At 30.9% G+C, this 23,648-nt stretch overlaps 2 protein-coding genes across 4 annotated transcripts; one reads left to right on the forward strand and one right to left on the reverse strand.

The window, feature by feature from the left end:
* Positions 1-234: 234 nt before the first annotated feature.
* Positions 235-9,867, reverse strand: LOC111709815 (flagellar calcium-binding protein). The gene is made up of 9 exons (XM_023483728.1): positions 9,852-9,867; positions 9,095-9,323; positions 8,118-8,223; positions 5,060-5,080; positions 4,089-4,151; positions 3,000-3,089; positions 1,624-1,724; positions 683-758; positions 235-605 (listed from the first exon to the last, which is right to left on the reverse strand). The coding sequence occupies exons 1-9, from the start codon at positions 9,865-9,867 to the stop codon at positions 471-473; spliced, it is 837 nt and encodes a 278-aa protein (XP_023339496.1). The 3' UTR covers positions 235-470.
* A 1,642-nt stretch (positions 9,868-11,509) lies between these two features.
* On the forward strand, positions 11,510-21,970 carry LOC111709819 (uncharacterized). 3 transcript variants are annotated; one of them, XM_023483733.1, is made up of 15 exons: positions 11,712-12,081; positions 12,237-12,343; positions 12,656-12,758; positions 14,003-14,086; positions 14,899-15,039; positions 15,640-15,709; positions 15,824-15,905; positions 16,034-16,561; positions 17,670-17,746; positions 18,830-18,921; positions 19,010-19,054; positions 19,730-19,769; positions 20,830-20,911; positions 21,549-21,619; positions 21,854-21,970. In XM_023483733.1, exons 1-15 carry the CDS (start codon positions 12,025-12,027, stop codon positions 21,916-21,918), a joined length of 1,644 nt encoding a protein of 547 aa, XP_023339501.1. In that variant the 5' UTR covers positions 11,712-12,024; the 3' UTR covers positions 21,919-21,970. The 3 variants fall into 3 exon arrangements, with proteins under 3 accessions (XP_023339503.1, XP_023339501.1, XP_023339502.1); XM_023483734.1 differs by lacking the exon at positions 11,712-12,081 and adding an exon at positions 12,574-12,598 and having other exon boundaries at positions 12,251-12,343; XM_023483735.1 differs by lacking the exons at positions 11,712-12,081; positions 12,237-12,343 and adding an exon at positions 11,510-11,677.
* Positions 21,971-23,648: the final 1,678 nt, after the last annotated feature.

Below are 23,648 nucleotides of genomic sequence, written 5' to 3' on the forward strand. Positions count from 1 at the left end.
GCAAGATGAATAGTGAATTGACGGACAAGTTTACTTTGTTTGTATACTGCAATTTTCTTGTTTTACTAACTACAACCGTATGCAGTCAGAACATAAACAAACAAAATGTGAACATAGCAGACGAAACTCTTACAGATTACAGCTTTCTCAGTAGGTATCACTATACTAAATCAAAGAATTAAACAAAAAGACGATATCGAATTCGTCACTGAATTCCCATGTTTATTGAGACACCCTGTATATATGAGAATCCGTTGTCTTTGCAATAAGGACAGAGATCAGGGTTCAGTTGTCTTTAATATCTTCGTATCTATTAAAATTGACAAATTTAGAAAAAGTTCTTAAATATTTATTGTAAATAAAACTGAAAATTTAAAAAAATCAATAAAAAATTTCACGGAAATTTTAACAAAAATCGAAAGAAAAAACCACATGGGATGGGATCAAATGTCGTCTTTTACATTTCAGGTTCAATCTTCGTCGTCTTCGATATCAAGGTTCTTTGAGAGCGCCCAATCGACGAATTCTCCAAACAGGATCTGACCGCCCCCGTTTTTGTCGATTGTCTCGAACTCAGCTTCAAGGTCTGAAATTGGCCCAACCCACTAAAAACAAGTATCATAAATTTGAATAAAAAAAAATCTTAGAAATAAAGTTTTTCTAAGACGACATTCAAATTTACCTTTTCTAGTGCAGCAGTCATGGCGGGAGAGGTGAACTCCTCCTTGGACACTCTCCTATCATCTCCAGTATCCAGCCTAGGTAACAACTTTATTTAATTAGTTTCAACATATTCTTCTGAGACCGGAACTTAAGACATGTTAACCATGGTTAAACGAATGAAGACGACAGACAATTTTAACCATGGTAGACATAATCTCTTAAGTTCCGGTTTGAGAAGCCCGCACCGAGTTTTTGCCAGAGCCGCAAACTTTATAATCCCTATATCTTTGGAACCTTATGGTGCAAATCTTCAATATTTAAAGCTTTAAATAATTTAATCAAACATAGTTAATAGTTTGAAATATAAATTTCTGCAATATCAGGGTGTATAGATATAGATACAGTTAGAACTCTGGAATAGGAAGACGACATAAAAGCAATGATCAAGTGTAATTGATGTTGTTACAGGTATAGGATTGACCGCAAATCATGACTTTATGTGTAAACAGATAATTTTGGGTCAAAAAGTTCAAGCATAAAGTTAAAATATAAAAAGTTTCCTCGTTCTATTAATATTTCCACAAATCTGGGTAGTTTCACCTTTTTTCTTTAAAAAATGTTAAAAATTATTTTAAAGTGACTGTAAGCGTAATTTCAAATGATCCTCCATGCTTAGATGCCAAAACCCAATTTACAACGGTACCCTTAAAAGCTTTTTCTTATCATGTATGAATTAGATTTCAATGTTTTTGTTTCTTTAAAATGTTGATTTTCATTTGCAGGTTCTCTGCGAAAGTGACTTGCGCATTCCTTGTTTATAAGAAACAGTTGAGAAACTTACAGAAATAAACCCTTTTCAAGAGAGAAAAACGATGGTTTCTCCAACATTTTAGATCAGATTAGAATTTTAAGGGTATCGTTGTAAATCGGACATTGTATATTGTAGTGAACTACGCCAACCTGTCGAATGCCTGGTAGTACTCGAAGAACTGCCGGAGTAAATAAAGGAAAACACGGAACTCTGAGGCCTGAAGATAATCATCACCATGGGGGTTGGGTTTCTGAAAGAAAAACCTTTTAGAAGTTAAAAATAAAATCTTTAAAAAAATCAGAAGAGAATTACATTTGTCTGAATTTTGGATCGTACTAGTAAAAAATGTTAAATTAATTTTTAATTTTTTCGACTTTTTTTGGGAAAATAAGGAAAAGAGAAATTATTGCTATAATTCAAAGATATGTTTTACAAAAATTAGGATTATGATTTTTTATTAATTGTCGTCTTCTTCAAAGGATCGAAGGTTCAATCTTCCAAAAGTTTTTTTGCTGTTGGCCTAGCTTTTTATGAAAATAATAAAAACTACACAAAATATGCTTTTTTATGCAATACAAAAATAGGCAAAATGCATAACAGCACAAAATATGAATTTTTTAGATAATTGTTAAAGATCGGAAAAAGTCGTTGAGCATGATTAGATGAATATAAAATTTTAGGGGAAACAAAACACGTAATTTTTTAATTTTTGAATCTCTTTAAGGGGCACAACAGACAACAATTATTAATCTATAATAATTCAGAAAAATTAAGTTTTCTTTGTTTTAATCTAATCCAAACTGTACAAGTCACGTAATTTTCTATTTGAATATAATCCAGTAATCATGAAACATTAAAAAGAAATCATCTTTTTTTCATTTATTAGGTAAACGTTTATAGAGAACTATAGATCAAAAACCCTTTATAAGATATAAGATTTTCATAATCTATCCAACCTTTTTATCACAATTTGTTATCATCTAATTACAATTTGCGGAAAATTTTGATATTTTTGTTTCAAAGGTTTTATATCTTTTTTTCTTTGATACTTGAAGTATAAGGATACTACAGTTGAGAATCATGTTTAACTCTTAAACTGGAACCAGCCAGCTGCTTGAAATTACGTGGATAATCCCTTTAAGGAACAGTTAACGTCGTAACAGTAAATCTTTATTTATTAAGAAGATGTACACAGCTTGAATGAATGAGATATTCTAGTTTATTTAGCTAAAAAAATTATTATTTTCAACATTGTCTTCCAAGTACTGGTGGCTTACATATTTCTGCTTCAGAACTGATGGAGGACATTTTCAGAATTAAATACTTTTCAAGCTAGAAACACGACGATATCTTCGCACAATTCTGATCCGATAAAGGGTTAAAGCATATCGTTTTGAATCGGGCATGCGCCCCACTTTTTGTGAGATAAAAGCCACTTGTAATTTTAACGACAATCCCTTTAGATTATTTAGGTCAAGTTGAAAGATAGTTTCTTCAAAGAAAAATACTTGGTGGATTTGATCACCTTGCAGATCTTCCTGGAGTGATGGAAAGCTGCGTTGATCGCTGGGATACAGTCGAACACTTCAGGGATAGCCAACACGTCACGGATTCCCTAAATTGATATAATTTATGGGCAAAATTCAAATTGTTTCTATATAGAGGGCGAGAATATAAAGCTGAGGATAAAGATGACTATCTTTATAATTACAAATATGTCACGGAATCCCTAAATTAATAGAATTTTTAGGCGCAACATGGTTTTCTGAAATGTAATGAAGTAAAAAATAAGTAAATTGCACCCCCCTTCCCCACCTCCTCTCTTCAAAGTTGCGCCATTTGTTGATTAAACTGTACCTGAACTTGGGTTGGATCTAAATTCAATTAATTTTTAATTCTTCTGTATATATCAGGGGGGCTGGATCTTAACTACCTGTACGTATGTATTAGTCTGAATGTACACTTGGGATAGTTTACTGAAAAACATTATTAAGATATTATGACCTAGTCATACAGTACAAACATCAAATATGCAGTACGCTTTCGGATTACAAGTGTATCTGGGGGTTTTGTATCTTGAATTTTACTCTGTTTTCTCAGAACCGTTTATTAACGATGAATTATTGCTCTGTAAAAGACTGTAATAGTACGTCTTCCTGTGAATATGTATTCCTGCACACGATAAAGGCGTAGTGGATTGTAATAGTTACATTGACCCCAATTTATCTATTTAAATATTTTCAGAAATCAACCCCGAGTACTGTAATATACAGATTAACCTTTGGAAGTGAAGAACATGGCCGGTACAATTAGTAAAGGATTAGCGTACATTATCACTCTATATACTATAACCTCGTTGGCATATAAAGATCATATCAAATTACCATCTAATGACAAAGATTTATCTAATATTGATGTTGTTGAAAAAGATCTCCCATTTAAAAAGAATGACTGTTTTATAAAATCGACCAAACACATATTCATTAAGTATAAATTGGCCCTTGTAATGTTATCATAATAAAACTTTAATAAAATAACATTCATGAAATCATGTTGCTTGAATTAAAATTGTTGATACACTTTTTGCAAAAAGTAATGCTTATTAATATTTTACCCTTTGAGTCTCAGCTAGGGAGACATATCCGTTTCCGTTCACATCCACGCTGCTCCACAGCTCCTAGAAAAAATGAAATAAAAATTCGGCTGATTCACCTGTGGCTGGTTATAATCATAAACCGGAAATGCTACGCGCATTGAGCACTGTCCACTACACGCCCTATGCGCAGTAAAACACACATTTTAACAGATTCTGCGCATCCTTGAAGAAGTTTAAAATGCAGTTCAGCGTTAACTCGAGCGTGGGAATTACACTTGCAAAATGTACTGTTTTCCAACTAAGAGACTATTTCATACAGAAAGGAAACTATAAAGTTTAAAGCCTAATAATATAATTAATTAATTAAGTATATTCCATTTGCTTTAATCATTGCGAATTTTCTTTTTCAATATATATCATATATATAGTTGAAACACAATTTTTAAAAGGATTTTAAAATGAACTATTTTTTTTGTTGTCCTGCGATAAATTTACCAATCTACAAGTTGGCCAAGTTGTTGAAAACTTTTAAAACTTCATAGAAATATAACGTTAAACTACTGCTGATTCCATTTCGAAATTCTCAATTCTATAAACAGAACTTTCCAATGATGACATGACAGATAATGATAATAATAGTTTTAATTTTCAACATGGCTGACGGTTTTTTCAACATGGCTGACGGTTTTTTCAACATGGCTGACGGTTTTTTCAACATGGCTGACGGTTTTTTCAACATGGCTGACGGTTTTTTTCAACATGGCTGACGGTTTTTTCAAACATGGCTGACTATATTCAAACGTGGTCAACTATTTTCAAACGTGGCTGACTATTTTCAAACGTGGCCAACTATTTTCGAACATGACCGACTTTTTTCAAACGCTTACAACTATTTTTAATTAGGCCGACTATTTTCAAACATGGCCGTTTATTTTTAAACATGGCCGTTTATTTTTAAACATGGCCGACTATATTTGTAAAATCTTTACCTTCCTGGCAGCCCTCTCACGCTTAAAAAAACAGTCAAGAAAAGGATAAAAATATATTCATTTAAGAAATTTTATTCCACCTCTGAAACTACAGATGTGTTGAAAATTATTTACTTTAAAATAAGAAATAAAAAAATTAGATTCCACTACGTTGTGTTGCTCGGAGAGGAGAAAACTGAAGCTTTTGGATTTAAAACTTTAAAATTAAATTTATTCTATCATGAAACCCTCTCATCTCTCCATCTTCCTCCATACTTGCTCCTTTCTTTCATTAATATATAATGTCTGAACTGAGAGGAGAGTTCAGCTTTTAATTATTGATTTTTTAAACATAAAATTGGAAAGGAATTGTCTTTACTATCCCTAATCTTGGAAACCCAATATCGTAGACCTTTGATATTTCAAACTATGAGTTCTGTTAGATTAACACATCTAAGTTTTAAAACCCAAAGACTTACTCAACCATGTTGCAAAGATATAAGATTTAGAAAAGTTGTAGCAAATACCCAATTCCTTTATAAAAAATCATTTTTTAATATAACTTATTATTGTTAAGTTTTAGTGATATTATCAAAACAAATGATAATAATTCTTATATATATTATATAATATCTAACGCCCAATAAGATTATTTAAGATCTAAAATCCATTTTTAAAAACATTTTTTACTTAATAAACTTTAAAAAGACACTTTTGGGATTTGGAATAATGGTAAACCTTATTTGCAACAAGCATTTTCTAGATTTTAGAAAGGTTAGTCAGTGATTACAGGGAGTGTTCGCGAACAATGAAAGGGGGTGTAGTTACGTTGATATCAAATTGAATTCGATATCGATCTCTACTGATGTTTCGTTTATATGTTGCGCGCATATAAGGAGAAAAGAATTAAAAACTACTCATACCGAAGAACGTAGGACTCCGTGAATCTTTATTTTTCCCTTAGTGGAGATCGATATCGAATTCGATTCGATATCAACCTATATCTTTCATTTTTTGTGAACACTCCCTTTATAATAGGTTTTTTTTTATTTTCATATTATGACTAATCCTCCTGTAGTATTGTAAAACCAATATGCAATGTTTCCTTATCAGTTTAAACACAATGTAACATTATTATCATTGTGTCCTGCGATAAATTTACCAATCTACAAGTTGGCCAAGTTGNGCTTTAAACTTCTTTAGCAAACCAGGGTAGAACTTGTTCATGTAATAATATTCTAAATACAAAATCTATCTTTTACGGTAATTCTACTTCCCCCCTGGAATACAACAATATTTGGTCATAAAGTTCCTTAGATTTCTAAACCTTAAAAAGTTCACATTTTTGAATAATTTAAAAAGAAGACACACCCTTCAAAATGATTTATAAACAAATAGGCAAAAAATTAACTTTAACGAAATAAATCTTGAAAAAAGAAATAAAAATAGTTTAAATGCAAATAATGTATTGGATAAACTATATACTTTAGTTAAACTAAGCAGTATATGGACTGCCCACTGCCTCTACTGCCTGTAGTGCTTGCCAGGCAAGGTTTACAAATACTGAAAATATTTAGAGGCGTGAACCGCAGATTTGCCGGCCGGTGTTTCTTGGGAAATACTCTCCACCAAAGATTTTAAAATCAAAGATAATTTTTTGAAATCTTAATTTTACAGACAAAAAAGTTTCATTCTTTCTTTAAATTCTTTAAAATTTACTTAAACAATTTGATTTATCTAAACTTTGCAAAATCTTTGCTAGAGATTTGCGAACGTGAACCCTGAACGGCTTGCAATTGAAAACTTGCAAAAACTTAAAGCAGGGTTTCAGTTCCGCTTAAAATTAGGGGTAGGGAGGAATTGCGTCTGGGAAATCTTTATTTAAAAAAAAACAAATAAACATTTTAAACACATTCACAGAGCTGTTAAGTATAACAGAATAAATTTGATTTACAATATTTTTTTTTACTTGGCCATAAAGCTAGGTACAAACTATACCAATACACCTCCCCCCCCTCCCCACCAACCAAAAAAACACTCATAAAAACTGCCTCTTAGGGAACCAAATATTTCAGATTTACAACAGGATGCATTAGTAACTTGGATATTTTACAGGGATTCTTTTTATGATCATAACAATTAAACACCAGAAATTAGCTAACAGTAAAATTCGAAAAAATTGAATAAATGAAAGAACTGATTATTTTTAAAGTTTAAAGAACATGCCAAAGTCAGTAATTGAAGAGCCAAAGATAGATAATTATTGGTTCATTTTTAAAATTTTTAAACGCTTAAGAGCAGCCAAAAAAAAAATGACAAAGTTGCTTAAAGTAACTGAGTTTTTGCCACAAACTCTCATTTTCTAATTCCTATATCTTTGCAACCTGATGTTGTAGAGAAAACTGTATTCTCTAAAAGTTTGCTTTAATTTATTTGCAAAACTTTTATCCTAGAAAAAAATTTAAGAAAAAAAATAGTTTCAAACGATTGTTTTTAGTTAATTTTTGCGTTTATATATGTGGACAATAACAATCTTCTCAGAGTTTTCTGGAACCTCTTAAACGTTCAAAAACCTAGAAAGGTAAGAAAGGTATCGCCCATCAGCAACTACATATACATATATAGTTAATGGGTGGTTACAGCTACCATTCTAGTTCCAATTGAAGATCAACTTACTCTGATAATAATTTAACTATCTCGTCATTTATTCATCTACATTTAACTAAAAACTTTGTAACTCAGCTTTACCTGGAAACTAAACTTTATGTAGGAAAAGAATTATACCGTGTTCTCCAATCAAAATTTGAGGCAAATCAGTCAATGGGTTCCTGATTTATGATCGAATAATTAATATGAAAACAAACAAACAGAGATTGAATTGAATTTTCACTACTTTCTTACAGAACATTACTTAATTGCTCAATCGGATCAATTTGCGTAAGAAGAAGTAGTTCAGCTCCCTATACCTAGATAAACTTCTTCTTTTCATTAAATCCAACTCTGGTTTCTCTGGTTTAAGCTACAAGTTCTCTCTGGTTGCTACAGAAACCTAAATTTTACTCTCAACACAGATATTTACTCTCTGGGTAACCTTGACAATATGTTCTGCTTTCTCTAGAGCAACAGGTCTTTCGTGGAAATAAAATATCTTTATTCCAAGATGAATATCCCTTAGCTTGTAAATTCTTAAATATAAGAAACTTTAAAAAATATTATTCATTTTTGTATTTAGGTTAGATGTCCAAATAAACGGATGCGTTACTAAACACACAATGTTCTCGTTTACTAACGTGCAAGTGCGACTGCAATATGTAAAACAAAGAAATCGAGTCGTTGCCACAAACTCAAATTTTCTAATCCCTATGCCTTCGCAACCTAATGACATAAACCATTTAAACGTACACAATTTGATGGAACAGAAATTATAGTGGTACATATCTAAAGTCTTCGACATTGGGTTGCAAAGATAAAGGTAGTAGACAATCAGAATTAGTGACAAAGACTAAATTCCTTGAGAAGATACGTATAAAACATAAAAGTATACAATTTTAAAAAGAAATATTGACAAAACAAATCATTTGAGGGATATATAATATTCCGAGGCACAGACACTGTAAAGTACTGAGAGTATATAACAGACTGAATATATTGAATACAATATATACTAGTTTACCTACCTCTGTTAACCTCCAGTAAACCTCCCAGGACCCTCACACACAAACACAATCTTATTTTTTGTATTTTTTGCTTACTATTCCCCGCCCCACCTCTTTGTAAAGGAAGGAAGGAGCAAACTGTTTTTGGGTCACATAGATTTAACCCATGCAATATTCCCACCACAAACCTTGAATCAAACTTCTATATGAGATGTATCTTCAAAATAATAGCTAGAAATATGTTTCTAAAATTGTTCTAAAATCTACATGTCCAGGGTTAGAAATAGAGTTCAAATAATAATAGAACAATAGACATCACAGAAAAGTCAGTCTTAAAAAAAATCAATGTGTGCTAAAAAAATTAATCTTTTTCAAAATTATTATCATAACAGAAATTGACCGATACTGCTTTATCAGGAGCTTCTCAGATGAATAGACTAATGTTTCTTCCACAGCTGCTTCTACCAATGGATTAACTGCAGATGTCACTTCTGCTGGCGCTTCTACAGATAGATCAACTGCTGCTCCATTACCAGAAGCTTCTACAGATGAATCAACTGCTGCTTCATCACCAGAAGCTTCTACAGATGAATCAACTGCTGCTCCATCACCACAAGCTTCTACAGCTACTAGGGTTTACAGAAACAGAGTTCATTGCATTTGATTTCACATCTTTCTCAATAACCTTTTAGTTTAAAGTGTTTAAAAAGATTTTAAAAGGTTAAAAAGTATAAAACCATGCAATAAAAATAAGCTTCTTCTATTGATACCTTATACCAAATAAGTATACATTATCTAATTTATGTAATCCTTAATCCTATTTGTTTTTGATTATCTAATTACTCACCCCCGCAAAAATATCAGATTCTCAAATGCCAAATGATCAAAAAATAATAAAAAAATGTTCTCTTCTCTTCTAAATTCTACTTGTATCTTATATTTTCTTCTCTTCTCCTTTCTTCTTCTTTTTTTCTTCGCTTTTTCTTATCTTTTCTTTACTTTTCTTCTCTTTTCTTCTGTTCCCTTATCTCTTTTCTTCTCTTTCCTTTTCTCTTATCATCTCCTCTTTGTTTTCTCTTTGTTGTTACGATCCGTTGTTATATGATTTTTCTCTGATTTGTTTACATTTCAAGCTTGTAGACCTAATTGAAACGTACTGCGTTTGTACTCCATAATTAGACATTTGATCATTTGGCATTTGATATTTTGATACTTTTGCCTCACCCCCTTCACCTCCCTCACCCCTTCCCCTTCCCCCCTTCCTCCCTCGAGAAGAAAACCCTGAACATTGAACTGGAGTTACTCATGCGTTACAGCCCTGCACAGGCCGCAGGCATGCATGTTTCCAAACCCTTATTATTCTACTTAGCTTCTCTTCTTTTATATATTTCTATCTGTATTTCTATCTGTTCACCTTTCTTCTATCTTTCAATCCCGTTATCCCTCTTTGTGTTCGCATATTTTCTTTTTGAATTTGAATAAGCTTAATTCTTTCTACTATTTTATCTTTCTATGTCCGTCTTCTCTATTTTTGCTATTTTATCTTTCTATATCCGTCTTCTCTATTTTTGCTATTTTATCTTTCTATATCCGTCTTCTCTATTTTTGCTATTTTATCTTTCTATTCGTTCTTATCTCTAGTTTTTGTCTTTTTATCTTTCCATCAGTTTATTTTATTTTTTCTTCTCTTTTTTCTTATTATCTTTTTTTTGGTTTCACTCCTCTCGTTATCTACTTTTCTTTTTTATCTTTCTATCAATTTAATTTTCTTTTTTGCTTTTTTATCTTGTTAAATTATTCTTTTTATTCCTTTTTGTTCTTTTTTTGTGTCTTAAATGTTATTTCTCTGTTAGATCAATTAATTCTAAATTTGAAATATCAAAGGTTTATACCATCAAATTGCAAAGACACAGGGATTAGACAATTTTAATTTAATGGCTCGATTTCTTTGCTGACTACTATTCTTCTTTTACTGGCTAATTTAAAAAACTAAAAGTTCAGTTAAAACTTTTGAAATGTATTCCTTAGATTCAAACAAACCGAAAAACTAACCAGAGGCCGAAACTTAATAATAAAAACCCCGTCGCTGAACCAGTTCCAATTAAGCGCCAGCTCAAATCTTGAAACACTTAATACAATTTCAATTGGAACCAACCATGTTTGAGCCACGTCTCAAATTAGAGACGCGGCTCAAATTCTTTGAATTCGGCTATAGGCAGACAAGGAAAATACTACACGTATAGATAGAAACAATGAAATTGAAACCATAGATCATAAAATGTACAGTAATATGGTCGCGGTACAAGGTGAAATAAAAACATAAAGTTTTTCACTAAGCTTTTAATTAAAGCACAGGGATAGTCACAAAGGATGAGACTTCAGAGACGACTGTACGGAATGCTTACTCTCTGTTTCTTTATATTTCTGATTCCCTGAAACTATGAACTTGATTCTTACGTTGCCCAAAAATTAAATTAGTCATTGAAGGACTGAATCTAAGGCAGATGATTTAATGTAACCAAAAGAATGTCATTGAGAGTCTCAGGTCTCTCAGGTCGTCTTTGCAGTTGATTTTTTTGCGTAACCCTGTATTAGAGTTAGGATAAAACATCACAATTAAAATTTTTTTTATTTTTGTGATGCAAATTTCTAATTGAAATTCTAAGATTACTTACCTATTAAACAAATTATGGACACCCTGTAATGGAAACCATATCCTGTAAACTAAAAACCAAAGAATATTAAAAATTAAAATAGTAAAAGAAAATTTGCACAAATGATTTAAGCGCTGGGTAGTCGTCTGGATATTTTTGCAAAAGTGCATAAATATATTAGAATTAGTTTCAGGCATTATCCCTCGAGTATTTGATATTGAAAGTCTGCAAAGAGAAAATAATTTCCATTCCTTATTTAAGTGATTTTTTTAAAACCTTTCCAGAGCAGTTATGAGGAAGAAATCGTCATTATTTCCTCGAGGAAAATGGTAAATTCTGACAAATTCCGTCCCATCAGTTTTTAACGATGATTAATCGGCCTTTTTTTAATGAAGATTTATTTGAAATTACATTTACATAAATTAAAAGAAAGCTATCGTTAAATGTTATTGCCATCAATATATTCGAATATTATTTAAAAATCCTACAGGTTTTATTAAGAAATTTGAACACATATAGTACCACAAGAAAATTATGCAATTATTTCGAATAACTATAAAATTAAAGTTTAAAATATTTAATTGTGGCCCCCCTCCCCCTCCCCCTTGTTTAGTTTGTGCTGTGTTGATAAGAGAATTCCTTCCTATTACCATATTACATAATTTTATATTATTTAATGTGTCAGTTAGCTTTAAGTTTTCGTACTTTTATGCAAGCAATGGAAGATAACAAGGGACATACCATACCATACCATACCATACCATACCATACCATACCATACCATACCATACCATACCATACCATACCATACAATACCATACCATACCATGCAACCAAAGCATACCTTAACCATACCATACTAACTGTAATGTATGGTGTAAAATACAGGAAATGTTGAGTGGTTTTATGATCGTGAAATCTAAAAAATGGTTGCAACGAGATCAGAAAGTACTGTGTATTCTCACAAAAGATCGTTTGGATTTTTTTCACAAGAAGTAAATATTATTAAAATTCTTATATGAGGAAAGATGAGCCGCTAGTTTCTTTAAACGTGATATCATGATAGTTATAGTCTACAGTAAGTTGAGGGGGAGGGGGGGGGGATACAAATGTTGTACGATTATTTCCTTGTATTTTTCCTAGAACAGTACACGGGGAGGATCCTTGCGAAAATGTGTTGGTAAACAACTATAGCTGTACAGTACAATTAATTATATTAATCTAGAGCAGTGAATGGGGAGTCTTCTGAAGTAAGTGTACTAATGTGCAACTACAGCTGTACAGTACAATTAATTATATTACTCTAGAGCAGTGAATGGTGAGTCTCCTGAAGAAAGTGTACTGCTACACGATGTTATCAATGTTGAACTACAGCTGTACAGTACAATAAATTTAGTAAGAAAAGGAAAGGTAAGAAATTTGTGTGATCTTAGATTTCACTTAAATATAAAAGTTTAAATGATTGGTGTTAATTATATTTTGAGGAAAGCAATCAGATCTTTATTTTTCTGTTCTCCAAAAGTAAATAGTTTAGGTGGAATAAAAACATATTCTCAAAGGAATTTTAAGCGATATGCAATATAAGATGACAAAGCAAATCCGGATTCACAACGGTACTCTTGAAACCTTTATCTAATCAATAATTGTAAGAAATTGTCCTTTCTCTAGATTCAAAAGTGTTTAATTCTGATAATTTCTAAATGATTTTCTGTCGTAGAAATGAGCAAGTCATTTTTGTAGATAAGCCACAATTGGAAATGATTAGTTTTCCAAATTATAAACATTAATATATAATTTATACTTAATCAGACAAAGTGTTTCGTTAAATCTGCAATTGCCATCTTTGGACAGAGGGTCCCTTGAAATTACGTTTACAGTCTCTTTAAAGGGACAGACCGGCTATGTAAGGCAGTTGAACTGAGTATGCAGTGTTGTGGAAAAATTTTTAAGGATTCATTTGAGACATATAAACTTTTACAGGGTGTATAATTACTGAGTATGAGCGCATAGTCGACGTTTCAATTCATGAATTTGGGTGGATACGTTTTCAGAATTGTTTTTTTAATCAGTAAAAAAGGACGACGAAAAATATAGTAAAAATTCTATAGTAAACTAATTAGATGTTTAGGAACATTTCATCAAAAGAAATTAGTCAATAAATTGAAGTTTGAATTAATTATTTACTTTTTCATTTTTATATTGAATTTCTTATTTTATATGAATTTGTTCGCAGATTTCTTCAAATTCTTCTAATGTCGTCTTCTTAATAAAATTCAAGAAAATCTGCAGAAAATCTTTGTGATTAAAGAGAGATTGTAGTACTAAGAATTAAATAAGACTACTTATTTTCGATGATTTTTATTTACTCAACCTGTTCCTAAACAACTGATTAGTTTACTGTTTACATTTTTGTCGTCGTTATTTGATAATTAATAAAAAAACAATTCTGAAAAAGTATCCGCCTAAAAGTACGATTTTGAACGTAGACTTTGCGCTCAAACTCATGATTTACAGATCTTTAAAAAGTTTTATATGTCTCAAATGAATCCTAAAGAATTTGTCCACAACACTGCATACTCAGTTCAACTGCCTTACATATGCCGGTCTGTTCCTTTGAGTATATTTAAAAATAACCATTCCAATTATTTTTCAAGGGTGATATCTCCATGCGTCCTGTAGATGGAAATTCTTTGCATAAATGGTATGGAGCTCTAAGAGAAGCCATGATGAAATCTATGGTCAGTTTTAAATTTAATCAAGATTTTATAGATTTCCACCTATTCTTCTTGAGATGAAAGTTCAAAATGAAAGTTAAAGATGAAAGTTAAAGATGAAAGTATAAGATGAAAGTTAAAAATGAAAGTTAAAGATGAAAGTTAAAGATGAAAGTTAAATATTAAAGTTAAAGATGAAAGTTCAAAATGAAAGTTAAAGATGAAAAAATGAAAGTTAAAGATGAAAGTTAAAGATGAAAGTTAAATATTAAAGTTAAAGATACAAGTTAAAGATGAAAGTTAAAGATGAAAGTTAAAAATCAAAGTAAAAGATGATGGCTTTATTTATTCAAATTCAATTATACTGCAATATATTTCAAAAAAAATGTTGGACTTATTTTTTTTCGTCTAATAATAGAAGTTGTTTTTATATGTAAGGTTTTAAGTTTGCTTCCCAAAAAACTTTGTGAAAAGTATCTATTGGAAAGGACATTGGGTCTTTGCCATAAACTAAGATTTTTAAATCCATATACCTTTGTGACCTCATTTTGTTAACCTTTGATATTTCAAACTTCGATTATTCCATCTAATAGAATGAATAGTTTAAAATATTTTAGGTCTACGACATTGGGTTGCAAAAATGTAGGATTTATAAAATCAGAGTTTGTAACAAAAAAACAATTCCTTTTGTTCAAATTATATCTTATATTTATCTTAGATACATGGTATACATATAACCAAACGTTCAGGTTATGTAAGAAAAACGTTTTAGGGAGTTATTACAGCTGAAAAAAAGCTAGACAATGTTTGAAATAATTTTTTATATGATATTTAAGTACAAGTCGGATAAGAGGCAATCGAAGGAGAAGGGTTTGAGAAGAAGTAAAACTAAGGTTGAAGGAGAAATGATCTCTAACCTGAGGAGGCTTAAGGACAAGAGGATATCTCAATCAGTCACTGAACTCACAGATCTTCAGGTTAGAGATCGTTAGTCACTGAACTCACAGATCTTCAGGTTGGAGATTGTTAGTCACTGAACTCAGAGATCTCGAGGTTAGAGATCGTTAGTCACTGAACTCAGAGATGATTTCTAAGTACAGAGCTGGCAACAAAGGATAAGACTATAAAAACGACCTGAAACACCTAAAATATGACAATTTTGAGGTTTAATTATTTATCTGCCTTAAACAAAGTCTTGTAAGGGCTTATTTTATAGTTGGGCAAAGAAAGCAACAAGTTTAAAGTTTTAGTGAATCTTAATATAAGGAAAAGTCAATGTAAATTCCGGCTCTGAATCCTTTATGGGCAATACTGTACATTGGAGAACTCCTATTACCGTATTAGACCTATCTAAATTGCCACAGACGATTAGATCTATCAAGCACTTATTTATAATTCGACAATTACAAATAACCACGGTTTCTCTAGTCAAATGAAACTCACACGGGGATTTATTTAATCTATGATTATAATTCATTTTTTTCAAAAAACAAAACAATTTGGGCATATGTAAACACAGTCCTTGTTGCTCACTAGTAAACTTCTTCTAACTTGTAGATTAAATAAGTATATTTCAGGGTCCCATCTATCCTAATATGCCTTTAAAGAAAGCGGCAGCATTATCTGTAGCTTCAATGAATTCAGGAGGTGAACAATTAATATTTATAAGTAGTTTATAAAACCTGAAACATTTTTATTTGTTTTTTAAAATTATATATTTTGGTTATAAAAATCTCCGGTTTTAATTAAGTTCCTGTTTAGGGTCTTCTGGAGGTGGATCTAGAAAAGCTCGAATTCCAATTGGAACTTCAATAGCTAAAGATCTGTATCTTAAAAATGAAAGGTAATGAAATATTTTGGTCTTTGACGGAATCTAATGAATTTGAGAGAGGTTCAAATCCTGAATCACCGATTGGTTCCTATCGTAATAAAATATGTTCAGTTCTTAAAATGTGATAAATTTGTGTTTAGTGTTATGATGGATCATAATGAAGTTATTCTTTCTGAAGATCTAGAACAGTTTTCCAGCCATGAACCTGAACCTGAAGAACCTTTTATTGATCATGATGATAATCTTACATCTAAAAATCTGAAAATAACCCGTGCATCCTTGCCTTCCCTACAGCTGGAACGAACCGTTCATTTCTCCTCTCAGGCCAGCATAAGTGTATTCATGAAAGATATTGAAGATGAAAATCCTGAAAAAGAAAGCTGTTCTCCCACAAAGCAAAAATCCAAGCGGTTTACCTGGAAAAGTATTAAAAAGAACAAAAATAAAACCAAAGAAGATAAACCAACTCCAGAAACTTGCGCCAGGGAAAACACAACACTTTCTATTACAACACAACCTGTTATTGTAACTGAGGAACTGAGCAGAGATCTGTCTAATTTAGTATCCGCTCCCTTTGCTGAACCTGAGTTTAAACTCAGAGATCATCTGAGCGAAGAATCAACCCTGAGACGGGGTTCAATATCAGATCAACTTCGGGACGGACTTAGGAAATCTTTCTTGTTTATACTTTATCCCGAATACAATTTTTACATTATTATCTAATCATGATCTCATCTTATACTTTTTTTTGTAGAGTTAGGTTGCATTCATTTTGGAAAAAAGTCGTTTACATAAAAAGATGTGCGAAGATTACGTCAAGCTAGCAATAAACAAGATTAAATATCATAGATCAATAACAGATAGGACACTAGATGTCGTCTTTTAAAGATTTGGATTAAACTCGTTCACAATAACCCTGAGGAGTTTCGCGCAGTCGGCTTAAAACAGGATCTATCTTTCTTGTAATTCTACGACGACTGGTCGGAGCTCTTCTGCGCTTCTGTCTCAGAGTTATTTGTAAACGAGTTTTATCCAAATCTTGAAAAGACGACATCTAGCGTCACATCTGTTATTTTAATTAATCTATGGTCTGTATCAACATGTTTCCAGTCGTATTATGATCTCTTATTTAAAATTCTTCGAAAATTGCGTAAACGACTAAATACGTTATTATTTTGAATAAGCCAACAAAAAGTATAAAAAAGCTAAAAAAAATCTTTATTGCACAAGTTAATATAAGATTCAAAGTTAAAACGCACTCATGGCTTAACAATATAGTTTACCGCATATACATATAGAAACACTACTGGGTCATGGAAAACATGGAATTAAAAACTTATTCAATCACTCTATACATATATACCGGGTTACCCAGAAAGGATGAGACTTCAGAAACGATTTACCAATTTTTTACTTATTTCCTACATTCAAAACTTTTATTTTAAACGTTCTTATTTTTTCCCAAATCAGAAGACTATTTCCAAATTTAAAAAAAATTCCACCTTCAAATCGCCATGTCTAAGGAATTTTAATTGTAGGTCAAATATTTTATAGATTAATAAAAAGAGTTGCAGATTAAATACCAGGACTATACTTCGTACAGTAAATTGTTCGTCAGCTGAAAATTCCTTTCAAAGAACATGAATTATTAATTTCTTATTTACTTTTGAATTAACTTAATGGAAAATATAAATAAAAGGTATTATTATATTCTTAGGCGGGGGAATATAACGGCAGTTCTATTTTTTACATAAAACAATAAATTATTAAAAAAAGGTTGATGGTTTTGAAGAAGCAGGATTTTAGACATTCCTTTCCTGAGATTTCGTTTCCTATAAAGGAGGAACTTGGAGGTAAATTCTTTTCTTTTCCTATTCTTTTTTTTACAATTATTTTTTTACAATTTTTTTTTCAATTTGTTTTTAACAATTTTTTTTAACAATTTTTTGTACAATTTTGATCAGTTTACAAAATCAAGTTTTTTGTTTTTGTTTACTCACAGTCATATTTCATATTGGCTTTAAAAGGAATACTAAATTAACTTCAAGTAAACCACCATTTAAAGAGTCACATCGCCTATCCTTTAAACCTTTGTCTTAACTACAGAGCGTCCCATATCATATTAGATTATCAACAATCTTTAACGCCAAACTACGCACATAATACGCGAAATATCTAGCATTTTCTGCCAACAAAATTTTCTATTAGCCTTATTAAATTTTTTAAAATGATTCATTCTTCTTAAATTTTCTGATTTGTCCCCCAAATCGTATTAGACCCATTGACGCGGTCTAATTTGATGTGGGACACCCTCTATATTAAAGAAGATATGCTTTGCTTTTGTATCTTCTGATAATTTTCTATTGTGAGAACCCTCAATTAGAAATTATCAATTTTCAGATGACGCAATTAGGAAATCTCAATAAAATAATTTAACCCTACTCAGGCTGGACGCCTTCTTTACCCAAAATAGTCGGGGGGGGGGGGGGCCAGGGACATGAAGTCGTCTTTCATCTCTTAAATAGTTTGTGTCTTTCAACTCTCATGTTGCGTGTAAAGTGATAAACAAAATACGTTTCTGTTTATGCTGGGTTCCCTTGATATTAAATTTCTATTTATTAAGATATATATACAGTTAAACCCTAAATAAGCCATACATCGAAAGAATTTATCAAATGTCGTATTCTTCACTTTCTGATAATGGAATGTTGCAGATATTTAGTTTTTTAATTAAATGATTATATGGAGCTCTTTAAAACTGTTCCCGCATATTCATGGCAATTATCTATTTTCGCAAATATTGAGATCTACGTAAAAAAATATAAAACCCATTGAAAAATTTTCAAGACGACAATTGATAAATTCTTTCGATGGTATTGCTCATTTAGGGTTTAACTGCATGATTATTTTAATGATTTATCGAATAATATGTTTAGATAATATAAAAAACGAGGCTGGGGAGACAAGAATCCTGCATGCTCAAATGGATGAAATATTGACCAAAACTATAAGAGAACATTCTCAAAAGGAAATAAATTGCTTGAAAATATTTAAAAGCTTGGAAAAAAAGTTTAAAATGGACAATTTAAATTTTCCTAATCTTATTTTTATTCCAGAGAAAAGAACAAAAGATCACAGAAAGCAGGAGAGAAGCACCAAAGGAATTTAGTTAATCTGAGCCTGAATATAATTTCCAAATATTTTTTATTTATAATTATATTATATATATAATATAATTATATTAGATTGAGATCAACACTTTTGTGTGAAATAGCGATACAAAGCTTTATCTCGATATCCGCTGTGACAACTTTTAAAGAAATTGAGGTTTTGCCACAAACTCTGAGTTTCTAATCCCTTTATCTTTTTGCAACCCAATGTCGTATACCTTACATAATTTTTTGAAATATCAAGGTCTACACCCATTAGATTGCAAAGATAATATATCGATTAGAAAATAAGAAACAATAAAACAGCCTTGAAACAATAAAACAGCCTTGAAACAATAAAACAGCCATGAAACAATAAAACAGCCTTGAAACAATAAAACAGCCTTGAAACAATAAAACAGCCTTGAAACAATAAAACAGCCTTGAAACAATAAAACAGCAGCCTTGAAACAATAAAACAGCCTTGAAACAATAAAACAGCCTTGAAACAACAAAACAGCTTTGAAACAATAAAACAGCTTTGAAACAACAAAACAGCCTTGAAACAATAAAACAGCCTTGAAACAATAAAACAGGCTTGAAACAATAAAACAGCCTTGAAACAACAAAACAGCTTGAGTTTTCACCTCTGATGGATTAATGTCCAATATGGATTAACAACTTCAGTTACCGGAAAAACCGCTAAAATTTCGCATTAGACAACTTGGTAAGTGATGCAAAACTGAACATGCTGTTTGCAAATTTGTTCATCCCTCAGGATTTTGTTTTTTTTAAATTTCAACCGATTTTATCTAAAAATAAGTGTTTTTAAAATTTTTACATGTCATTTAAAACAATTACAATCACTAACACATCTATTAGCGACGTACATTTCTTATAATAAGAAGAAAAATGATATGCTACGAATTTCACTATTTACAATTATGTTAAAGTTTTTTTTAAGTGCAAACTATAAGAATGTAGGATTTTTGAGTTATAGAGAATTCCCAACTAAAATGTTCATTAAAGAGAGATTATAACTATTCCATTGCAAATCCAAATAATTATTTTGTGAATTATGTTTCTGAAGTAGCTCTAATTAAAATGATGCTGAAGCATGTTTGAATATCATATACCGGGGTCAGCATAAATATCAATATAAAACCGTTTACTAATAGGATGAAATAATACAGAGGCTGACATACAGGGTGTCCCACGAAACATGACAGTTGGTGAATAGTTTAAAATGTCTTCTTCCCTAATTTTGTTGTTTGATACCAAAGCTAGACAATAATAAAAATATTATATGGGAGTCATGTTACAGTAAAATTGATTTAAAAGTAAAATATATTCAATCAAAAGATTTTTTTAACGAAATAAACTACAAAAAGCCTTTAATATTTAATACAGTATATGGAAGACGACATTCATATCTTTTTATCAATTGTCATGTTTCGTGGGACACCCTGTATATATAATCAATATAATTGCCACTGCGCTATAAATGCTGCATAATAAATGGTAGTCGGTGTAACTAGAAAATAACATTTGATTATTAATTATTTTATGGATTCATTTCACATTTGAGACAGATTAAAACGTATTGTCAAAACGCATCCACCCAAAAAAAATGATTTTTAGTCGATCAAACTCATTAAATATACGTCGTAGAATAGTTTTATATGTCTCAAATGAATCCTAAAAGATTTGTCCACAATACTATATATTCAGTTAAACCGCCATACATTGCCGGTCACTCCCTTTATGTGAAACAAAATTCTTTTTAGAGAAAATTGTCAACGGTTCTATAAATCCTGGCGGAAACAAGTTCTCCAAAGACGACATTTTAAAACAGCTTGATTCGTTGAGGTAAGATTTTTGTTTGATTAGTTTCAGGTTAACCACAAACATGAGACAAATCTACAAAATGTAATGAATATTTTGTTTCCAGAAGTTGTCCCCTTGTTTAACTTTAAATCTCTAGACTCAACGAACTCAACGAACTCAACGAACTTAACAAACTCAACAAACCGAACAAACAAAGCGAACTACACAAAATGAACGAACTATAAACGAACTAAACAAACTGAACTTACTGAACGAACTAAACGCACTAAACGAGCTGAACAAACTTAACGAACTCAACAAACTTAAAGAACTACACAAAATGAACGAACTAAAGGAACTGAACCAACTGAACGAACTAAACAGGCTCAACAAACTGAACCAACTAAACAAACTAAACACAATGAACGAACTTAACAAACTGACGAACTGAACCAACTGAATAAACTAAACGAAGTCAAAAAACTGAACGAACTAAACGAACTAAACAAAATGAACGAACTCAACAAACTGAACGAATTCTAAACGAACTGAACGAACTAAACAACTGAACGAACTGAACTGACTGACTGAACTGAAAATACTGAACGATTCAATGCGCTATAAAATTTATGAATACAAAATAAATAATAATAATAACAAAATATTGTTAAACCTCCAGGAAGATATTAACTACAGATGAACTTATCCACGGGCTCAAGGAAAAGGAAACAATATATGACAAAGTCAAAGGAAATATAAAATCTAATTTAAATGAATTTTCACCAAAAGCTAAATTACTATTTTAAAAGAAGCTTTGAAAATATCATTTTGTAAATTAAAAAAACTAAAATATTTACAGTATTCCATGATCATGGTTTAGAAAAAAGAAATTCTTTCGGTGTCTCCGAAGTTCTGGGTTAAACTCTAGAAATTTAAACTTTTCTTTTAAATTTTTGATTATTGATTTTTAATTTGGTTAATCAGGGCCCTGCAGATCGATCAAAAAACATCGGATTCTCAAACATTCAAAATCTTTTTCATTGGACTAAATTGTTTTTAAACTTTGTGATTTTTAGTTTTACTGTGCTTTTTGTATCTTTTTAATACGGACAATAAAATTAGATTTTAATTTTGAAATTAAAGAAATAAAAGAAATAATTTGTTCAATAGGGATCAGAAAAGAGCAAAAATGATTTCGTCACTCAAAAGAAAATGACGCCATAGAAAACATAGTTTTAGTAAAAAAATTAAATCTGACATTTTGCTGCAGATTGTTTGATTTTTCAACTTTTTCTTTTTAAACTAGTAAAACTGAACCAACACGTGAAGCCTTTATTGAAATTGATAAAATTTTTAATTAAAAATGTTCTTTAGAAGAGGCAAAGTGAAAAATATTTAAAAATTTGAATTTTGAAAACCTCACTTTCAATAATAATCATTCACCTTATTAAAATTTAATACAGAGTGTCCTTCAAAACATGACCTAGTTAATGAATAGTTTTGAATGTCTTCTTCCATACACTGTATTAGGCATTAAAGACTCGCAGTTTAATTCGTTAAACAAATCTTTTACTCAAAAATATTTTATTTTGAAATACATTTTTCTATAATACATGACTTCCATGTGATATTTTCTATTTGGTATTAAAACACTTAACAAAATATGGAAGATGACATTTTAATCTAAATGTAAAAAATAAAATGCACCAAAACTATCAATTTTGAGAATTCATATGTTCTAATTAAATAGAATGTTATTTTGCTAAGACTGAAATTTAGATATTCCTTGGTTGTAATACCCTGCACGGATATTCCTTGATTCTCAAGTTTAGAAGTGCTCACATTGAATACCAAGATCTTAACGAACTTGCACTTAAAAGTTCCGATCTCTGATTATCTAAAAATGTAAAAAATTTAAAATCATAGATTAATAACAATACAGATTGAACACTAGATGTCGTCTTTTCAAGATTTAGGGGGTTTTCGTTCACAATAACCCTGAGGCAGAAGCCCAAAGGAGTTACGCGCATGATCTCCCTATCTGTCTTGTCTTTCAACGCAGCATGCGCGTAACTCCTTTGAGCTTATGCCTCAGACGACATATAGTGTTCTTTCTGTATTGTTTATTGTTTACTCCAATTGAGAATTGGAGTAAACAAAAAACATGAATAAAATGTTAACATTTTAGAATTTTTAATTATTTTAGATTAGAACCTTCGAGCCTCATTTTTAAGTGTAAACTTCAACCCTTTCTTTGTAGATATCATGTATTTCTATCTAAAAAAAAAACTATTCTGTGACCTTCATTCTTGGCTTGTCTTTGTTCCATAAATATGCCTGAAAATTACTAATTGGAAAACAAAGATATCTCCACCATTTTAAATAGTTTCAGGGTAGCGTTTTGCATTGGATTTTAAATCATTAAAGGGAGTGTTCGCGAAAAATGAAAGGGGGTATAGACTTAATGCGATAAAAAAGCGCTTTTTGTCGCTACTAATTTTACTTCTATATGTTGCGTCTATAAGGAGAAAATTGTTAAAGACGTCTCATACCGAATAACTTAGCGGCCATACAAATTGAGAAAATTGCAACATACTACTTAGACCGTAAAAAATCAATTTAATTTCAAACAAATCATTCAGATATTACAACCTACAGTCATCGATTATCTTTCGCCACATTTGTATATAGTTTATATTTTATAATATTTTATTTTTTTAGAAAAGTTTTCAACGGATTTCGAAAATTGTGAGTGGTGTGCGGCATTCTTAGATAGTTG

This window comes from Eurytemora carolleeae, unplaced genomic scaffold (genome assembly GCF_000591075.1).
Source record: "Eurytemora carolleeae unplaced genomic scaffold, Eaff_2.0 scaffold967, whole genome shotgun sequence".
Lineage (NCBI taxonomy): Eukaryota > Metazoa > Arthropoda > Copepoda > Calanoida > Temoridae > Eurytemora > Eurytemora carolleeae.

Coding starts and splice junctions, on each gene's coding strand:
- LOC111709815 (XM_023483728.1), bottom strand. Junction 8,224..9,094: donor CTCCTGATAAAGCAGTATCG/GTCAATTTCTGT, acceptor CTTATATTTAAG/AATTTACAAGCTAAGGGATA. Junction 3,090..4,088: donor CCCTAGCTGAGACTCAAAGG/GTAAAATATTAA, acceptor ATATCAATTTAG/GGAATCCGTGACGTGTTGGC.
- LOC111709819 (XM_023483733.1), top strand. CDS start 12,025: ATGTGTCAGTTAGCTTTAAGTTTTCGTACTTTTATGCAAGCAATGGAA. Junction 19,055..19,729: donor GCAGGAGAGAAGCACCAAAG/GAATTTAGTTAA, acceptor TAACAACTTCAG/TTACCGGAAAAACCGCTAAA. Junction 20,912..21,548: donor AAACAGCTTGATTCGTTGAG/GTAAGATTTTTG, acceptor TTAAACCTCCAG/GAAGATATTAACTACAGATG.